The sequence below is a fragment of the Maylandia zebra genome, linkage group LG5, assembly GCF_041146795.1.
Source record: "Maylandia zebra isolate NMK-2024a linkage group LG5, Mzebra_GT3a, whole genome shotgun sequence".
NCBI classification, from domain to species: domain Eukaryota; kingdom Metazoa; phylum Chordata; class Actinopteri; order Cichliformes; family Cichlidae; genus Maylandia; species Maylandia zebra.
Window position 1 is genome coordinate 40,021,818 of NC_135171.1, and position 21,301 is coordinate 40,043,118.

At 41.9% G+C, this 21,301-nt stretch overlaps 1 protein-coding gene across 2 annotated transcripts; it reads right to left on the reverse strand.

Annotated features, from left to right (window-relative positions):
* Positions 1-1,237: 1,237 nt before the first annotated feature.
* LOC101472346 (uncharacterized) lies at positions 1,238-19,164 on the reverse strand. Of its 2 annotated transcripts, none has more exons than XM_076884359.1 (6): positions 18,986-19,164; positions 16,011-16,045; positions 7,006-7,059; positions 5,090-5,722; positions 4,406-4,438; positions 1,238-4,315 (listed from the first exon to the last, which is right to left on the reverse strand). In XM_076884359.1, the coding sequence occupies exons 2-6, from the start codon at positions 16,027-16,029 to the stop codon at positions 1,560-1,562; spliced, it is 3,495 nt and encodes a 1,164-aa protein (XP_076740474.1). In that variant the 5' UTR covers positions 16,030-16,045; positions 18,986-19,164; the 3' UTR covers positions 1,238-1,559. The 2 variants fall into 2 exon arrangements, with proteins under 2 accessions (XP_076740474.1, XP_076740475.1); XM_076884360.1 differs by having other exon boundaries at positions 7,006-9,743.
* Positions 19,165-21,301: the final 2,137 nt, after the last annotated feature.

Sequence of the window (21,301 nt, forward strand, 5' to 3'; positions counted from 1 at the left end):
GAGCTCCACAGTTCTGTTCCTGGTGTTTTGGTTGACATCTCCTGATGTTCCCATGTCACAGAAACAGGCTCTGTGTTTTGCCTTATATGCATCCACAGCTGTGCCACCAATTTACTCACATGGACTCTACTAACCTATCAGAAGCTTCTTCAGCTCAGAATGGAATCGTCTGCAGTTTTCTTATTAATTAACAATAAACTTAGTGTATATGTACTCCTACATTTGATCAAAGTGATAAAAAATAGACAGCTCTGTCTCTTTATTCTGACATTTAACTAATTCAAAATATATTTCAATATTTATCTAAAACAAAAGTTTACTCTAAATTGATGTTGTACAGTAAAAATGTTTTATGTTTTCTCCCTAAAGTGTAAATATCTGGTTACAAATGTGAATATCCTGCTGTGTACTGAAATTCTTCTTGTTTTGCATAGAAATATACTGAACAACATACAAAGCATAATATATAAAATAACATTTACCTGAGTTTTTTCTTTGAAAGAAGCCTCTAATGTCCATTCTTATATTTCAGTACATAACTGAAACCGATTTAGTCGGGGAGGGTAAGAACTGAAAATATGAAATAAACACACGTAAGCTAAGACTATAAAAAAAATAGCATTTGTTCGGCTTTTCATTTTGCCATTTGTTGATTCACTTGAAGAGCAAGTAACGTAATATTGGTCAAGTGATCAGTTTGATATCAATCTTTCGTGATGCACCGTCATATTTACATTATTTGTACGGTACGAATGATTTGCTTTGGTACCTGGTCAAACTTAAGCTCTCCTTAGTATGGCTGGCTCCGTCTCTCCAACAGCGCACTCACGGGCAGCAGCTCCCCCCGCCCCCTCGCTCAGTCGCTTAGTGCCTGAGCTTGGATCATACCAATATCAGGGGGGGATTCACGCACAGTCGTAAATTCCCACAGTGTGCACTATGTGCTTCGAATATTGTGTGTACTTTCTGTTCTATACAGTTGTCAGCCAGGCATCTAACTATGAAAAAATTACACTCCAAAAGACACTGGGCTTCTGACAAAACAACCCGGGCTTAAGCCCAGTAAGCCACCCTCACGCTCCGCCCCTGCTCTGGATCAAAACATAAACAGACCATCCATATTGAAAGATAAAAGGAGCCGTCCCCAAAAACGAAGAATACCACCTGCTAATGTGGAGGAGTTGTCACTGCTATTGGATACTTTGCTGGAACACAGTAAAGCTGTGGGTTGTTATGACATAAAGAACGTATGGACATTTTAATTCTGTTTTTATTTCAGTCTCCAAATGAGGAGAAAATTGATTATGAAAGAGAGTGACAATTTTACCGCATATTAAATATTTTACATCAAAGAATTTACTTAACATCGTCCACCATGCCAATGTCACACATACTGCAGATGTACATTCTTATTAGTCTTATTAACTGTGCATAATCTAAATATTTAGCCAGACTTGTCAAGAACATGGAGTCCTGTACATTTGAATCAATCTCCAAAATATTGGAAAAAAAGTTGGACAAAAATATGAAAAAGTACTGAAGAGCTATCATGTTCATGATCAGAGGATAATACAGCTGCTCTCATATTTCTTTTTTAGAGCCTCTATTTCTTCCTCATGCGTTTTCTCCAAGTCCTTAATTTGTTCTTTGAGAGATTTTTCTTTGTAACTGGAGAGTTCATCCAACTGTTTGTAATCTTTACTGTGTCTCACGTCTGTCTGCTGCATTTCTGTCTCATGTTGTTGTTTCAGTTCTTTTATTTCCTCCATGTGTTTTTCTACCAGAGCTGTAAAGTCTTTGGTGTATTTCTGTCTGAACTCGTTGAACTCTTCAGCCTGTTTTCTGGCTTCTTCTTCATATTTTGTCTTCATTTCTTGCAGTTTTTTCTTATAGTTTTCCTCCAGTTCTTTCCGCTCTCTCTCCTCTTGATCTCTTCTCATTCGATCCTCTTCTTTTCTCTTGTTTATATATTTTTCTTTTTCCTGGTCGTATTCTTCTTGCATTTTTGTAAGTTTTGCTTGTTTCTCTTCATTTTCTTGATGTCGTTTGTACCACCACTCACTCCTTTCCTTTTCCCACTTCTCTCGTTGGTTTCTCATCTCCTCTCTGCTTTGTTCCAGCTGTCGGTCAGTTATTTCCTTTTCCTTTGATTCTGCCTTTAGTTTTTTCTCCAGATCTATACGCTTTTGTTCCAACTCTTGTTGTTGAAGTTCATCTTGTATTTTCCTTTGGCGGTCCTCTGCTTCTCGCCTTTTCTGTTCACTTTTTCTCTGTTCACGTTCATTCTTTATGTTATCCTTCATTTTTTTAAGTTGTTTTTCAATCCGTTTTCTCTGCCATTCAGTTTCCGCTCTCTGTTCTTCCATTCTTTCTTCCATTGCTTTTATTTGTTCCTCATGTTTTTGTTCAAGCTCTTCTTTCTGTCTCTTCATCTCCTCTTCCTTCTCTTTTAGGATCCTCTCCACTTCCTTCTTTATTGCCACCTCAGCCTCTTGGAACATCTCGCTGGTGTAGCAGCTGCCTCCATTTTCGTGCACCATTACCTCAATCTTTGTCACCAGCTCACTGACCTGAGCCCGATTCTTTGCATCATTATTATTAAAGACATGATATCTGTCTCCACAATCATGAATCAGTTTTTGTACAAATTCATCACAATCATCTTCTATGTAACTCTCAAATGTTTGACCTTTCAGTTCATCTTTCCTGGTAAATGTAACAATGATGAAATGTTGTGAATTTTTCCCAAAGTATTTCTTTATCAGTTCAACAGTTTCTTTTTCTTCGTTTGTAAACCGGCCGATTGATAGCACCAGTAAGATCACATGAGGTCCAGGAGCCAACATGGTGATGCATTTAACGAGCTCTTGTTCAACTTCATTACTGGACAGACTCGTGTCAAACAGACCGGGGGTGTCGACCACAACAACAGGATGTCCATCAACCTCTCCTTCTGCTTTCTCACAGAACTTTGTCACAGACCTCCCGCTGGGCTTAGATTTAAAATGTTTTTTCCCCAGAATGGTGTTTCCAGTTGCGCTCTTCCCACTGCCAGTCTTTCCAATCAGAACCATCCTGAGACATTCCCTGTTCTGATTTCTATCATCAACACACATGGCCCTTTCTTTTCTTAAATCCATTTCAGCTTTAAGTCTTGTGTTAATGTTTTTCTGTTCTACCACTCTCTCCATCTGAGCTAATATGAACATGTCTTTTGTGAAGGATTTGGGTCCTTTATCTCTCACCTTTTCCACAGCTTGGACCAGCTGTGGGATCTGCTGTTTGTCATTAATGTTGAGAACAACAGATCTTCCTCCACAGCTCTCACAGAGCTCTTGGATGTCCTCCTTGTCTTTTAGAAAGTTAACTACAGCTGGATGTGTAGGATCTGAGTCCACAGTAAACAGAATCATGGAGAAGTCATTGACTCGAGAGCTGAATGTGTTCTGGATGGTCTCTAACTCTCCCTTGTCTTCATCAGTGAGGGGAGCCACAGTTAGGACCAGGATGAAGGCATGGACACCCTCAGGATCACAGAGGGAGATACACCTGAGTGATTCCTCCATCACTGCCTCCTGAGGTTTTTCATACAAGGCAGGCAGCTCCACCAGGGAAACCCAACGTCCACACACCTCTCCCTGATGTTTAACACACTCTGATGAGTTGGAGTCTGAATGAAGCTCAGTCTGACCTAAAATGGCCTTGGCTGCTGACGTCTTCCCTGCTCCTCTCCTCCCACACAGAACCAGGTTTAGAGCTGGCTTGATGAGTTCAGACGTCAGTTGTGTGGTCTCTTCAGTGAACGTGAGGAATTTTCCTTTATTTTCATTCACAATGTCCTCAATCTTCACCATTAACTGTTTGTGGTCTTCCTCAAACATGTTATAGAATTTTCCTCCACAGTCCCAGAGGAGTTCATTCACACAGGAACTCATTGGGTTGTCATGTGTGTTGATGACCATCGAGTGTTTAAAGGCATTTTGATCAAACAAACTCAGGATGACCTTCAGAGTTCTTCTGTTCTCTTCAGTGAAATTAGAAGGTTTCACTAACAGCAACAAAACGTTTGGTCCAGGAAGGGAAAGACTCACACAGCTTCTCATCTCTTCAATAATTGCTTTCACAGTCATACTAAACATGTCTGGGGTTTTCACCACTGTTACTGGTTTTCTTTTCCATTCTCCACGAGCCACCTCACATTGCTTGTTCGGGTTGAATTTAGAGAACTGAAAGTGTTTTTTCTGCATGATGAATTGGCAGAGCGTTTTCTTTTTGTCCTCACTTTTTCCAAATATCACAATTCTGAGTCCAGGTGCTGTAAATTAACAAAAATACTAAGATTAAGATACCAGCAAGCATATATATATATATATATACACATATATATAAAATGTGATTTACTTACACTGTTGGGAATATTCACTGGGAGCTTTGAGTTCTGTAAAAGACAACACAGCCTTATTTCAACAGTACAGGAAGTATGATTCCAAAGTGATTTATAGTCATTTTACAATTTCCTGTTTCTCTGCACTGACGAAGGTTGCATGGACCAAAACTGTGTAATACAAATAATGATAAGCAGGGCATTTTGGTGAGGTTATAATATACGTCTTTCACTAAGATTTTTTCTCTCCTATGCACCTGTCATCAAATCAAGTGTGCAGAGTTTCCTAAATTTGTTGTTTGAAAAAATGCAAGTACAGAAAATACCAGGAAGCCAGGAAACATAGAAGAGAATAAATCAGCAGAGATAAGACAAAAGGAGTTAACAAAAGCACAGAGGACAAAACACCACCAAAGTAAAACAGAATGTAAGTAAACAGATGGCAGAATCACTTACATATGAACTTAACACAGAAACAAAAACGCAGTCTTGATATATTGAAGTAAATAAACATAGAGACAAGACTAGGGTAGACATGGGAAGATAAGGGAGCCAAAAATACAAGGAAATATAATATAAACTGAAACCAGGAAAACCAAACCTGGGAAACATAAATAAACAGAAACCGCAGGAAATACTGACAAGAGACAAAACTTAAAATACTGGGTCCTAGACCCAGGGATCATGACATAAACAATAACTTACCAATTCCCTTTGTTGGACCAAATGGAAAGGTTGATGTTTTTTCTTGTTTGAGGTTTTCCTGCTCAGAAGCCAGACCTGTTGCTGCATCCTCAAATACATCCCAGACCAGGTGTCCATTGTTCTCTTTTGCAATTTGAACCAAGCGTGTTAGCAGCTCTGCACGTTCGAGGTTCTTCAGCTTCAAATGTCTGTATTTGCATTTTCTGATAAAGTCCTTTAAGGGTTGATCTTCTTTCATGAAAGCTGAGCTCTTCTCTCTGGGAGTTGATTTCAGAACCAATGAATGATCAAATGATTGATCACTGAATTCTTCAAGGACTTTGCAGAGCCTCCGATTTTGCTCCTCAGTGAAGTCTTCAGGCTGTAGAACCAACAGGAACACGTGAGGTCCAGGAGCAGAGAGCCTCACACAGGTTTCTACATGCTCCTTCAGTTTGGCATCAGAAATATTGGGAAGCAACAGGTCTGGGGTGTTAATGACAACTATTCGTTTTTCCTTGAAGGGTGTCCTGAATTCCACACAGCAGTCTGGTGCTTTTTCAGTACAGAACTTCTCCTGTCTCAGTATCATGTTCCCCACTGCTCTCATCTCTGACCATTTGTTCCCCAGCAGAACCACCCTCAGCTCGGACACTGGGAAGAAAAGTAAATCACTTATTTCCAGACAATTAACTGAAGAGAAGCAGAACAGGAAATTAATTAATTTATCTAATTAAGTCACAAAGTTTTGTACATATACAAATAGCATAAATAAACAAAGAGAAGAGAAGAGTTGTAAACTCAGAAAGACAAGAAGCCTGCTTAACATGAAAGGGCAGATCATTCCACAACAGGGATATTTTTCTTCCACACACATCTATAAAAATACACATCAAATAACAGATACATTATCACACACAGTCATTTAGGTAGAAGCACATATACGGACACAGAAGAACAGATACAGAGACCTGCACCCCGACTCGCATGCACATGTAACACACACCAAGCTACATGCCTACATGCACCCCCAAAACTAGACACTCTACAGACACATGAGTTACACATATGCCTACATTCACGTATAAATTTCAATTTAGAAACAGTGTCCACATGTGGATTTGGTATCAGTGTTTAGGGAGAGGTTAATGCACAATGTTAGTACAGTTTCAGAGAGTATGACGTGTGACCTGTGACCACTGGGGGGGGGGGGGGGGGGTTTATGTGTTCATGCTGGCGACAAATTGTTTACATCAGCGCAGAGAAGGCCTCTGTGTTCAAGTATTACCAGATATGCAACTGGGCCATATATAAGTTGATGCTGGCAAATGTTTCTTTGCTATTCTTCACAGCCTGCAGAAGGAAACCGGTGCACATAACAGGCATATCAAACTGACTGGGAAGTTATAACTATAGTGTAAATGCAATGGATACATTAAACATGCATCATTACAAAAACTTACATGTTAGATATTAATTGAAAGGTTTTTTTTCTCCCCCTTAAGAGTGGCTCAAGAGTTGAGAGTTCGCCTTGTAATCAGAAGGTTGCTGGTTCGAACCCCGGCTTAGACAGTCTCGTCGTTGTGTCCTTGGGCAAGACACTTGACCCGTTGCCTACTGGTGGTGGTCAGAGGGCCTGGTGGCACCAGTGTCCGGCAGCCTCGCCTCTGTCAGTGCGCCCCAGGGTGGCTGTGGCTACAATGTAGCTGCCATCACCAGTGTGTGAATGTGTGGATGACTGAATGTGTAAAGCTTTGGGGTCCTTAGGGACGAGTAAAGCGCTATATAAATACAGACCATTTAAGTCAGGGAATTAAAATCAATAATTCTCGCAATAAATGCATTCATTTCACTACACAGTTGTTTTAATACCAACGATAAAAACATTACATGGTACACCTCCATCACACATAGATATACATTTTACACAGACTTACTGGAAGGTGGCAGGAATTCATTGCTGGAACTCCGTGTCAGTGGTTTCAAATCATCTGTGAGCACAAGGACAAAGACACATTTTTAGCACTGATTTTTAAATTATGATTTAAACAACTATGGGGGATTAATACTGCTTGTGTGGTGGAGCAGCACCAAAGCAGAAGCTGAAATATTTTCTCATTGCTCCAGTCTGAGTGACCTAGAATCCCTGAACAGTTGTGGACTTATTATATTATATGTGTGTGTTCTGCACTGCTGATATTCCTGTGGTCCATGTTTGTGTATTGGCATCGTGACAGGCACCTTCAGGCCTGGTGGGTGTGGCCCTGCCAGCTGACCGGTCACACCCAAGGATCCTCACACACACACCTGGCGCTGATCAAGCCTCGTCGGAGGAGCTACAAAGCAGTGTGGCTGAGAGCTCCTCGACGCTGGATCGTTGGCAAAATCAGTGAGTGCGAGTCTGTCGCCTTGTATTTGTGTGTTAACGGCTGCCTCTGTGGATTTTCCAGCAGGAGTGTGGGAACGGGAAAGCAGCGAGCACAAGTTTCACGGGAGCGGAGACACGGAGCACGGGCACTGAGAAGGAGTAGGAGACGCACGAGGAATTTATTGTGTACTATTTACTCCGCTGTAAATAAATGGACTGTTTGCATTGCAGAGTCCTGCATCTTGGGTCCTCCTTCCCCACCCACAGACTGTGATAGAACGATCCAGCCATAATGGACCCAGTGGACTCAAGTGTCACCTCAGAGGAGGAGACGCTCGCACAGCTCTGGGGTTACTGCCGGAGCATAATCTGGACGGTAGATCCTCACAAGAGACACATACAGGTTGTGTTTTTTGACAATTTCCTTTCATCCACTACCTTCAGAGCAAATCTTTTTGACATTAACAAACTAACTCAAATAGTCACTAGTTTGAGGGCAGGTTCTAGTTTGGAATTATTTGGCTTGGGCGGCCCAGGCAAGGAAAATTCGGCTGCCCTTGTAGAAGCTCTAGCCGCCTGGTTTTTCACGCATCGGCGGCCAGCTTTTCCATCGATGCTTGCTGCACAACTGTTTGATCCTCCATTACAGAAGAGATGTTGTCCTCACCATCATCACCCCATCACACTTCAACCCACTCCAGCGGCTTCAGCCGGGCCAGCCAGCGATGGTCCAACAGTGTTCATCACTGCTGTGAGTAGGGATGGGTATCGTTTAGGTTTTATCCGATACCGGTGCCAAACCGGTGCTTTTGAAACTGTGCCGGTGCTTAAACGGAGCTCAAACCGGTGCTTAAAGAATGGAGAACACAAAATTGGTCCAAAAACCTCTCATGTTCAGCTGTTTTTTTTTTTTGTAAAAAGATAACAATGTTAGCCTTTTCTGCAGCTATGGGGCATATATGGTATCACTCTTGGCTGGAAGCAGTGCTTAAACAATGGAAAAAACACCAACTTTGTCCAAAAACCTCTCATGTTTAACTGTTTTCCACTTTTTCTTTGGTCATTTTAGCCTTTTTGGCCAGGGTGAAGGGAGTATCTGCCATCAAACAAGAAGACAGCTATCAAATACGGTGCATTTCTTGGCTTTAAAAAAAACCCGCTATGCGTCGCCAGGTGTTTCATCGGATTTGAGGTGTTACCTCCTTTGACAGTATCACAGTATCAGCTTAAAGCACTTGTTGCAGGCTGCTGAGTTTGCATCTTTTGCTGTGAAGTACAGCCAGACTTTTGACCGCTTCGCCTTGGGCATTTTTAATCTGTAGCTCTGCTCTAACAGAACGTACGTACCTGGACCCGCCTACTATCCTCGGAAACGTAAAATGATTGGCTAGAATCTAAAGTGTATCACAGCTCAGGAAAAAAAAGCACCGAAATAAAGCACCAAAATGTGCGCTGCTTTTCGGTCTGGTTACTACCGTTTATGTCAGAACCGGTGCCATCATGGCACCGGACACCGGTACCCATCCCTAGCTGTGAGTAAACCTGACTCAGTTGTTTCACTAGATCCTGTCATTAAGAATCTAAACGCAGATGAACAGGACGGGACAGTTTCCTTTAACGCGGCCCCGCCTCCACGGAGGAGACGGCGCCCGCACCGTCGTCATACCACCTTTCCACTTACTCCACTGGCTTTTGAAGAACTAGTTGACTCTGGGCTAGCCGCACAAGGCGCCGCAGTGAGTAAAACAGAATCTGTTAGTGGTGAAAAAGACAGTTTCATCTGAACCCAAGGACCGCGCCCAGTCGGTGAATGGTAAAACAAGGCCCACAATGGGGAATAAGCTTAAAAATTCTGATTGGCCAAAAGATGAACATGAACTGACAACTAATTCTGGGTCATTAATTAGTGTAGAGAGTATTGAAAACCGTTTTCCTTGCTCCCCATCTGAGGATGAAGCCTTAATTTTAGAGGCTGTTAACCCTGAGTCATTGGACTATGAAAGTGTAAATCTAAAAACTGTTTTTGTGGCTGCTGATCAGCTAGAGAGTCCATTGCTAGACAGCCCGGTGTTAGAGTTTTTTTTCAGCGCCAAATCACAACATAAGTCGCCTCAAGGCGCTTCATAGATACAGAGAAAAAAAACCAACAATCATATGACCCCCTATGAGCAAGCACTTTGGCAACAGTGGGAAGGAAAAACTCCCTTTTAACAGGAAGAAACCTCCGGCAGAACCAGGCTCAGGGAGGGGCGGGGCCATCTGCTGCGACCGGTTGGGGTGAGAGAAGGAAGACAGGATAAAGACATGCTGTGGAAGAGAGACAGAGGTTAATAACAGATATGATTCAATGCAGAGAGGTCTGTTAATACATAGTGAGTGAGAAAGGTGACTGGAAAGGAAAAACTCAATGCATCATGGGAATCCCCCGGCAGCCTACGTCTATTGCAGCATAACTAAGGGAGGATTCAGGGTCACCTGGTCCAGCCCTAACTATATGCTTTAGCAAAAAGGAAAGTTTTAAGCCTAATTTTAAAAGTAGAGATAGTGTCTGTCTCCCGAATCCAAACTGGAAGCTGGTTCCACAGAAGAGGGGCCTGAAAACTGAAGGCTCTGCCTCCCATTCTACTTTTAAATACTCTAGGAACAACAAGTAGGCCTGCAGAGCGAGAGCGAAGTGCTCTAATAGGGTGATATGGTACTACAAGGTCATTGAGATAAGATGGGGCCTGATTATTTAAGACCTTGTATGTGAGGAGCAGGATTTTGAATTCAATTCTGGATTTAACAGGAAGCCAATGAAGGGAAGCCAAAACAGGAGAAATCTGCTCTCTCTTTCTAGTCCCTGTCAGGACTCTTGCTGCAGCATTTTGGATTAGCTGAAGGCTTTTCAGTGAGTTTTTTGGACATCCTGATAATAATGAATCACAGTAGTCCAGCCTGGAAGTAATAAATGCATGAACTAGTTTTTCAGCGTCACTCTGAGACAGGATATTTCTAATTTTAGAGATGTTGCGCAAATGGAAGAACGCAGTCTTACATATTTGTTTAATATGTGCATTGAAGGACATGTCCTGGTCAAAAATGACTCCAAGGTTCCTCACAACGTTACTGGAGGCCAAGCTAATGCCATCCAGAGTAAGAATCTGCTTAGATACCATATTTCTAGGCTTTTCAGGGCCGAGTACAATAACCTCAGTTTTATCTGAATTAAGAAGCAGAAAGTTAGCGGCCATCCAGGTCTTTATGTCTTTAAGACATTCCTGCAGTTTAACTAATTGGTGTGTGTCATCTGGCTTCATGGACAGATAGAGCTGGGTGTCATCTGCATAGCAGTGAAAATGTATGCTATGTCTTCTAATGATGCTGCCTAAGGGAAGCATGTATAATGTAAACAGAATTGGTCCTAGCACTGAACCCTGTGGAACTCCATAATTAACCTCAGTGTGTGAAGAGGACTCTCCATTTACATGAACAAACTGGAGTCTATTAGATAGATATGATACAAACCACTGCAGTGCAGTACCTGTAATACCTACAGCATGTTCTAATCGCTCTAATAGGATATTATGGTCGACAGTATCGAACGCTGCACTGAGGTCTAGCAGGACAAGCACAGAGATGAGTCCACTGTCAGAGGCCATAAGAAGATCATTTGTAACCTTCACTAAAGCTGTTTCTGTGCTGTGATGAGCTCTGAAACCTGACTGAAACTCTTCAAATAAACCATTCCTCTGCAGATGATCTGTTAGCTGTTTGACAACTACTCTTTCAAGGATGTTTGATATGAAAGGAAGGTTGGAGATTGGCCTATAATTAGCTAAGACTGCTGGGTCTAGAGATGCTTTTTGAGTAAAGGTTTAACTACAGCCAGCTTGAAGGCCTGTGGTACATAGCCGATCATTAGAGATAGGTTGATCATATTTAAGATTGAAGCATTAATTAATGGCAGGACTTCTTTGAGCAGTTTTGTAGGAATGGGGTCTAAAAGACACGTTGATGGCTTGGAGGAAGTAATTATTGAAGTTAACTCAGAAAGATCAATCGGAGAAAAAGAGTCTAACTTAACATCAATGGTACTGAAAGTAGCTGTAGATAATATTACATCTGTGGGATGATTACTGGTAATTTTTTCTCTAATGATAAAAATTTTATTTGTGAAGAAGTTCATGAAGTCATTACTAGTTAACGTTAAAGGGATGGTTGGCTCAAAAGAGCTCTGACTTTTTGTCAGCCTGGCTACAGTGCTGAAGAGAAACCTGGGGTTGTTCTTATTTTCTTCAATCAGTGATGAATAGTAAGATGTTCTGGCTTTGCGGAGGGCTTTCTTATAAAGCAGCAAACTATTTCTCCAGGCTAAATGATGATCCTCTAAATTTGTGACACGCCATTTCCTCTCCAGATTACGAGTCATCTGCTTTAGGGTACGTGTTTGAGAATTATACCACGGAGTCAGGTACTTCTGATTAGAGACCTTAGTTTTCACAGGAGCTACAGTATCCAGAGTCGTACGTAGTGAGGAGGTGAAAATATTAACAAGATAATCGACCTCTGTTGGGGTAGCGTTCAGATAGCTGCTCTGCTCTATGTTGGTACAGGGCATTGAAGATGATAACAGTGGGTGGATTATATTCTTAAACTTAGTTACAGCGCTTTCAGAAAGTAGTGATGGGTCGTTCGCGAACGAAATGGCTCTTAGAGCCAACTCTTTGACGTGAACGACGCGAGCCGGCTCTTAGAGCCGACTCTTTGACGTGAACGACGCGAGCCGGCTCCTTATCGCGAGCCGTCACGTGGGTTTTCTTTTTTTTTTTTTTTTTTTCTCTCAGCCTCTCTCTCGCACTTTTTTTTCCGCTTCACTCTGCACGCGAGCCTTGTGCTTTATGCTGGGCAGAGGGGGGAGGGGCGGTAGTTACACTCAGTAGCACAGGAACAGAGCCAGAGAGAGAGAAAGAGAGGCAGGGACAACAACATTAGAAAGGTATAGTAATCATCCACAACTATTTTCAGTTGCAGATGATAAAGGATTGAGAAAGTTTATTCATGCAGGTCCATATGACAGAGAATATGCATGTTCTTTTAGTTTTCATATTATAATTTATATTTAATTGTGTTGTGGTTTGCAGTGTTTTGTGTTCTTTTCACTTTAAATTTGTGAAAGGAAAAAGCTGAAAATTTAAATAGTTAAAACTTGAAATGTGAATAGTTGATTTTTGTATTATATGATTTATTTATTACATTTTATGTGGAGTGAATAAATAAAAGTATATTTACGGTGGCCCCTAGAGACAAAGCACATACAAACTTCAAATCACGTACGAACTCTGAAGCATGTACAACCTCCAAAACACGTAAAAACTCCAAAACACGTAAAAACACGTACAAACTCCGAAGCACGTAAAAACTCCGAAGCACGTAAAAACTCCGAAGCACATAAAAACTCAAAACACGTACAAAAGACAACAGAAGTGCTCCAGGATGCTGGGCGCAGTGTTGAGCCTTTGTTATCTTGTGGCTACACAAGCCAGCAAGTACCAACGACCGGATTTGGTGTGTGGTAGTAACAGGTAAATGAACTTTTTTTTAAATTATTTGAATATATATATGAGTGCCTGTGTATAAATACACAAACAATACACACATGCTTTCAATTGTGTAATTTAAGTGATCTAGTAGCTCGGCTTTGGAAGTTCAGTTCATGCTAGAAATGTGTTTTGGAGTTTGTACGTGTTTTGTCTCTAGGGGCCACCGCATATATTTATATATAAACATATATAAATAAAACCACTTGTTTTTATGTTAGTAATTCCTTTTGTGCATAATTTTATATTATTGTTAATAATAAATTAATTAAAGCAACAAAACAACCTGAAGAGCCGGTTCGGAGCCGAAAGAGCCGGCTCTTTTTAGTGAGCCGAACCGAAAGAGCCGGATCTCTAAAAAGAGCCGGAAATCCCATCACTATCAGAAAGACATCTACTTTGATAAAGTCTACTCTCCACCGCTGTGTAATCAATTATTGTAAATGTAAATGTTATCAGGAAATGATCAGACAGGAGAGGGTTTTCAGGAAACACTGTTAAATGTTCAGTTTCTATGCCATATGTTAAAACAAGATCTAGAGTGTGATTAAAGTGGTGGGTGGGTTCTTTTACATTTTGAGAGAAACCAATTGAGTCTAATAACAGATTAAATGCCATGTTGAGGCTGTCATTCTTAGCATCTACATGGATGTTGAAATCACCCACAATAATTATTTTATCTGAGCTCAGAACTAAATCAGATAAAAAGTCTGAGAAATCAGACAGAAACTCTGTGTAAGGCCCAGGTGGACGATAGATGATAACAAGTAAGACTGGTTTCTGAGGCTAAGCATCAGGCTTTCAAATGAATTAAAAGTCTGTCTTGGTCTTTCATTAATTAATAGGCTGGTGTGAAAAATTGCTGCCACACCGCCCCCTCGGCCTGTGCTTCGAGATTTCTGGTAGTTAGAATGACTCGGGGGGTGTTGATTCATTTAAACTAACATAATCATCCTGCTGCAACCAGGTTTCTGTAAGGCAGAGTAAATCAATTTGTTGATCAATTATTAAGTCATGTACTAACAGAGACTTGGAGGAGAGAGACCTAATATTTAATAATCCACATTTCACTGTTTTACTCTTTGGTTCAGATGTGGATACTGTATTGTTCGTTCTTTGATTTTTTTTTATGTTTAAGTTGCTGGTTTTTAGTTTGTTTTTTGTCTGTTTGGGAGCTGACACAGTCTCTATGGAGATGGGTTTTTGGGGGGGTAGCAGGAGGAGAGAAGCTGCAGAGAGGCGTGTAAGACTGCAACTCTGCTACCTGTAGCTCAGTCCTTAGTCTAGTCAGCCACACATTTACACCCTCAGCCAGAGGCCGATACACCTGCTTGTCCCACATCAGTCCCCGCTGGAAGGTCAGAGGGGCTGCTTCAGTTGTCATCTGTTCCACCATCCACATCCGCTACTCTGACACTACATCCACCGCCTGCAGCTGCCGTATCACCTACATCACCTTTGGCTCGACCATCTGTAGCTGCAGCACTGTCAGAGGGGCCCGCTCCACCAGTGGCGGAGCTCAGCGAGCGGGAGGAGCCTTCACTCCCGGCAGAGGAGCTCAGCAAGCGGGAGGGACCGGCTCCGCCAAAGCTTGAGGTCTGTGTGCCAGAGGGACCTCCACGTCCAGCGTGCCCTCCACGTCGTCCACGTCCAGCGTGCCCTCCACGTCCAGCGCGCTCTCCACACCCACGTCCTGCACGACCAGCACATCGGCGATCATGTGCCATTCTACACTGTGGCTCACCGGAGCTGCAATGCCGCCGCTGCCAGACCTGTGGCAGGCCCCCTGAGCTGCAACAACAATGCCACCGAACCCGTGGCTGTCGCCAGATTGTGTTACTGTGGTCACTAGACCCGAGGTAGGCCGCCTGAACGTTGTTTGGGGTACTGTTGTGACGCCGCTGCTGGAGGCGCAGCTGGGGTTTTGCAATGTTTTGGACTGGGATTCTGCTTACCAGACTATTTTTGTTTCGGCTCTTCTTTTACTGCTGGTTCAGTGAATTTTGGTCGGCGCAACGGAACCTGCAGCTTCAGAATCTGTGAGATGTCGGCTTTTAGCCCCGATGGCGTGTCCGTGTACATGCAGTCAGGTAAACAATCTGCACTTTGTGTTAACATCTTTGTGCGGAATCTGTTTTCCAGCTCTCATTTTCTGTTTTAGCTGTTTGGTGGTTTTTGAAATAGTTTTGTGAGCTTTAACCTGAGATTCTGACGTTTCTGGTGTAACCGAGCACTCGTGAGTGATTCCTGGAGGTTGATGGCAGTCCCTATGAAAATTATTGTTAAAGTCCCAGTCACATCCATCTGTTACTCCCTGACAGCCCCTGTTGCTATGAAAACATGTGTTTTCCCAAATCAGCTGGGAAAAACCTCCTTCAGAGGTTCAGCTTTGGACACTAGCACATTGCTACCACTATGGTTGATCAGAAAGTTCTAGATCAACAATCAAGTACAAGCAGGAGGTTACTTAGAGGCGTGGTATGACAAGTTTCATGAATATATTTTTGTTTTTGGCAGGCCTTTTACCTCCTTACCATCAGAGTGCGAACAAACAGAACCCTATAATTTTAGAAGACTCTGCTTAACCTTCCAATTATCTGATTACCGCTCAGTCGAAAGGGATATTTAGTCAAATGTACTAGATGTCGGTTAACTTTAAAGAAATGGAAATACCAAGATGGTGGGTGCGTTAGTGATGCAAGTTGATGTTATACTAATTTTATGCTTTGCACAGCTTTTAGTAGTGCTGTTTGGTTTGGTTTTTAATTGTAATTATTTAATGTACAGAAAAGAAATCATCCATTCACTGATCCAACTAACCCCATCCATCCACCAAACCAGCTGTTAGAAATAAATCTTTTAGAACAACCTTCTAAAACCTGTGTTTACATGTGCACACCATCAGATGTTCTGTGAGCTTATGTATCCACCTTCAGTCTGATTTATTTTTTAAATAATGCTTTGTTACAAGGATTTAAAGAATGACTGGACTTACCAGTTGCTGCAGTTGCCATTGTGTGACCTTCACCCCTAAAAACATTTTTAAGAAAGAATTATTAATAACATAATTAGCAAGTTTTAAAACAACAAAAGGGAACTTTTACTTATGTCAGTGTTCTGTGATCTGGACAACCTATGAAGCTATGTCCTCCGACTTTTAACTATTTTCACAGAATTTAAAACAGACAGACAGAGAGACACACACACACACATACAGTATACACGCACACATGCATATAGTACACACATATAGTACTATATGTGCACACAGATGGATGTAGTTGGTCAAGTTCAGTGTCAGCTGACAAGCCAAATGAAAACCAGTGTTTCACAGACTGCTCATTAAAAATGTTCTGCAGCTACATTGGTTGAAATTCAGTTTTCACATAAGAGTGCTGCAATAAAGCTGTAAGCAAAGTGACTGTAGCAGCTGACCTGTGCAATGTGTAGAAGCACACTAAACATTCTTTACTGTCAAATTATCAGCCATCCGTGTGTTAATAAATTGTCCTGTTCTTTGGAAAATGTTGCCTGCTGACCCAAGATCGGTTCCATCTGTGTTGACATTCAAAACCAGACTCAAAAGATTTTTGTTCACATAGGCCTACACTCAATTTTTTTTTTTTTTTTTTAAGTTTTATTTTGCTGTTTTCACTCCCTTTCACTCCCTCCCGTTTTTCTGTATTAGGCACACTGAGTTCATGTATAATGAAATATGCTGTATAAATAAATTTACTATTACCATTAATGAATGTTAAAACGTGAATTAACTGTGGTGTATCACAGGTGTATTTTCAGTTTCTCTGAACACTTCAGTGTGGCCTAGTCAAAGTCCTGACCTAAATCAGACAGACTCACAGATACTTGATTGCAGTTGTTGCTGGGTGGCCCAACAAAGGGCCATCAGGGGGCGATCACTTTTTCCACACAGCATCATGTAGATTTGCATTTTCTTCCCCTTAATAATAAACACCTTCATTTAGAAACTGCATTCTGTGTTTACTTTTGTTAATTTTGTCTGATATTTTATTTTTTTGTTAATCTGAAACATTTAAATGTGAAAAATGTACAAAAAATGGGAAATCTGGAGGAAACACCTTTTCACACTATCTGTAACTCTCTGAATTCACCAGAGAAAACATAAGGTGAAGAGTATGGGCTCAAATTGTGGTCATAAATATTTTGTTCTTGTAAATCAGGATGTGTGTGTGTAAAAGGAATTTGTGTGTATGTAAAAAAGATTTGTGTGTGGACTTATGTGTGAAACTCTGCACTCAAGTTTCAAGTTACAAGTATGAATTTTGACCCTATTTTTTTTTTCTTCCTTTCATCTGATTGGCCAATGTCATGTCAATCACAAATTTAACTATCCAATCAGAGAACAGATGGGTTTGGCTTTTGGAGGGGTGCTTTATGGAGCTTCAGGTCCTTGAAGGGAATAAATGCCCTTTTGAATGCCAGCTCAGCGTTTTCCTTCATCACCAGGAAGGAAAACATTCTGTGGTCGTCTCAGTTTGGTGATTTTTCTGTCACAGGTTTATGTGCTTAATACAGGGACCTCCAGAGCCTTTTCAACAGCGCTGCGGACCTCTGGGGGGTAGGGGGAGGGGATACATGATTTTATTGAACATTTGAAGAACCAGCAAAAAAAACAAACTCTTGTAGAGGACATAAAGTCAGAGATGGAAAAGACAAGGAGCAGGTGCATCTAGTGCAGGTAGAGCTGCTGCAAAAACCCACAGAGCCCAGCAGCCAGCAACAAATTCTGGATCCTTTGCTTTTAGTTAGCAGTTAGCATTAGCAGCACATCCTGCGTCCGATGTGAAAGGACTTTTATGCTGCGCACTGTGACTCACAGCAATGGTCCCAGGTCAGCCCTGACTTTGTGTTAAACTAATCATAAAGTAATAATGGTGTTTCTAACCACTGATATACCACAACTTTATTCTTTCAACAGCTACTGAAAGTTAGGGGATCTAGCATCTCTCGGATATTTATATAGAGATCCTCCAGCTTAAAACTGTATCACCCTTCAAGGACCTGCAGTTCAAACAAGCGCCCCTCCGACAGCCAAACCCATCTGTTCTCTGATTGACATGACATTGGCCAATCAGATGAAAGGAAGAAAAATAGGGTCAAAGTTTCACATGTATTTTTTGGCTAAGTCCACACACAAATCTTTTTTACGCACACACAAATTCTTTTTACACATACAAATCCTGATTTACAAGTACAAAATATTTATGACCACAATTTGAGCCCATAGAAGAGATGGCAACACAGTTAGAGAGCAAGCAACTATCCAAAAGGAAGAATGAAAATGAGACTTACAGGAGACTTGCACACTTGCCCATCCTTGTAAGCAGCATGTAAGTGTGCAAGCTCCAGAGACGCCATAATGACAAATATGAAATGCCTGTATATACGGGTAAAGTTCAGGGACAACGAAGATACAGTGTACTCAATTCACCTCCCTGATTAAATCTCAGTAGTGGGCAGAAGTTCAGCCCAGCAACTGACGTGCATCTGCCCTGAAATCAACAGCTGCAGCTGCAGGGTTGTTCCACTTTACTGTCTTTCGGTGCAGGCCATGTTACAATAATAAATCACAAATATTAATCATTTTTCCAAAATTAGAAGTTCTAGCAGTTCCTGAAAATAACCAATAACAATATTAGATAAATTAAATGGAAATATTAGCACTAAAGTGGACGCATTTTGGGTGTGCTAAAATATATGTCAGTCAAATATGTACGCGGACGTGCCCGAGTGGATAAAACTACACCTCTACGCCATTTTCGTGTCAAATCCGCATTTATCTGAACTCACACTAAACCTGAAGTCATAAAGACGTCTTAAAATCAGGAGTTCAGTGAGATAGAGAAGCCTATTTCAGTCTCTTAGTTTAACAAAGCTGTTTGCAGCACATGCACCGTTTTATCAGCAAAAATGACTTGAACACAAACTCACCCGAGACTCTTCGGTCATGAGACCAATTTGTCCTCTTGTGCGGCCAGTAATCAATTATTATTAAACTCAATCAATATGTCCAACGCACTGACTTCATCCAGCTTTTCGTCTATATATTTCTTTTTCGTTTTGAAACGTTCAGCTTGATTTGATTTGAAAGCGGAACTTATTACTGCGCCACCAACACTAATGAAAGTGAAAGTATTGACCAGGGGCGCGTTCCAATTTGCTTCGGAAGGTTCCTACTGAGAGACGTGACGCGGAAGTACCCGCGTGGTGGCCACAGTAAGAGCTGTTCCAATTCTCCAAACACTGAGGAAAGGAGCTTCAATGCTTCCTTTATTGCTTCCTGTAGCGTAGGATACAAGGGGCCATCTTTTATGAAAAGGGATGAGAAAATGCTGTCCCATAATTCATTGCGATGGATCATCTGACTATTTATGAAAACCAGCGACATAAGTTGCCCAGATCATGTAAATGTTCATTGTAACTGCGTTTTCTGTTTCACCCATAAGCTGCTGATATATTTATGTTTTAACAACAGTCTGTTAAACTCTCAGCTGAACTCTGCAGAATAAAAACTTATTCTGCAGTGTGATATTTATTCTTACTGCTGAGTTGTTGTTGAAGCAGGCAAAACACTATATAAGCTCAAGATTGTAATCTATATTAACTATAAAAAAAAGTATATTTATTGTTCTGTATAATCAGTGTTCATTAGTAATGTCCTTTGCTTTAGGATTAATTTTTACTTTAGTCCAGGTCAGCTGGAATAAGTGACGGCTGGAGGAAATTTTCACTGCAGTCACAGAAATCCTAAACAGGGAGAGAAAGGACGAGACACTTCACCCGTTGCCTACTGGTGGTGGTCAGAGGGCCCGGTGGCGCCAGTGTCCAGCAGCCTCGCCTCTGTCAGTGCGCCCCAGGGTGGCTGTGGCTACAATGTAGCTGCCATCACCAGTGTGTGAATGTGTGTGTGAATGGGTGGATGACTGGATATGTAAAGCGCTTTGGGGTCCTTAAGGACTAGTAAAGCGCTATATAAATACAGACCATTTACCATTTTTATTTTTATTATTCCTTTATTTATTCAGGTAAAAATCTCACTGAGATTAAAAATCTTATTTCTAAGAGAGACTTGGCATCATGGCAGCAAAAGTCAAAAATAAATGCACCACATAACAACATAACAATTAAACCAAATACAATATTCTGTAGATCTCGCAGATTTAGTAAGTGAATCAGAATCAGAAAGGGTTTTATTGCCAAATTTTGAGCAGGTTTACAACATTAGGTAATTGCTGCGGTACTTAGTGTAAACATACTGACAGACAACGCTTAAATAAACCTAAAAATAAAAATTAAAAGTGCTAAGTAGATAGATATATACATGAGTGCAGGTGGTGATCAGTGCCAAACATGGAATGATGCAGTGAACACAGTGTAGGGTCATGTGTCCTGGAGGTGTACAGGTCCTGCAGAGATGGGAGTCTGCAGCCAATCACCTTCTCAGCAGAGCGCACAACACGCTGCAGTGTAGAATTGCATCATCGTCCATGTTGGCAGGTTGAATTTCTTCAGCTTCTTTATGACGAAGGTGATGGTGGGCTCCCACTTCAGGTCCTGGGTGACGGTGGTACCCAGGAAGCGGAATGAGTCCACAGAGGTGACGAGGGTGTCAGTCAGGACGATGGGGGGGGGGGGGGAGTGGGGCTGTGTGCTTCCTGAAGTCCACAATAATCTCCACTGTCTTCTGGGCATTCAGCACCAGGTTGTTGTGGCTGCACCAGGACACCAGACGTTCAACCTCCCTCCTGTAGGCAGACTCATCCCCGTCCAAGATGACAATAACGGTGGTGTCATCTGCAAACTTGATTAGATTGACAGACTGGTGGGTGGATGTGCAGCAGTTAGTGTACTCGCCCTGAGGGGAGCCGGTGCTGATGGTCCGGAGTCCGAGACATTCTTTCCCAGCCTCACATGCTGCTTCCTGTCCGTCAGGAAGTCAGTGATCCACTGGCAGATGAGATCAGGCACCTTCATCTGGGAAAGCTTGCCTTGGAGATGGTCTGGAAGGATGGTATTGAAGGCAGAGCTGAAGTCCACAAACAGGATCCTGGCGTAGGTTCCTGGGGAGTCCAGATGCTGCAGGATGAAGTGCAGAGCCATGTTGATAGCATCGTCTACAGACCTGTTGGCTCTGTATGCAAACTGGAGGGGGTCCAGGAGGGGGGCCGTGAGGGTCTTGAGGTAGGAGAGAAACAGGCGCTCAAATGACAGATGTCAGAGCCACATGTCTGTAGTCATTTAGTCCAG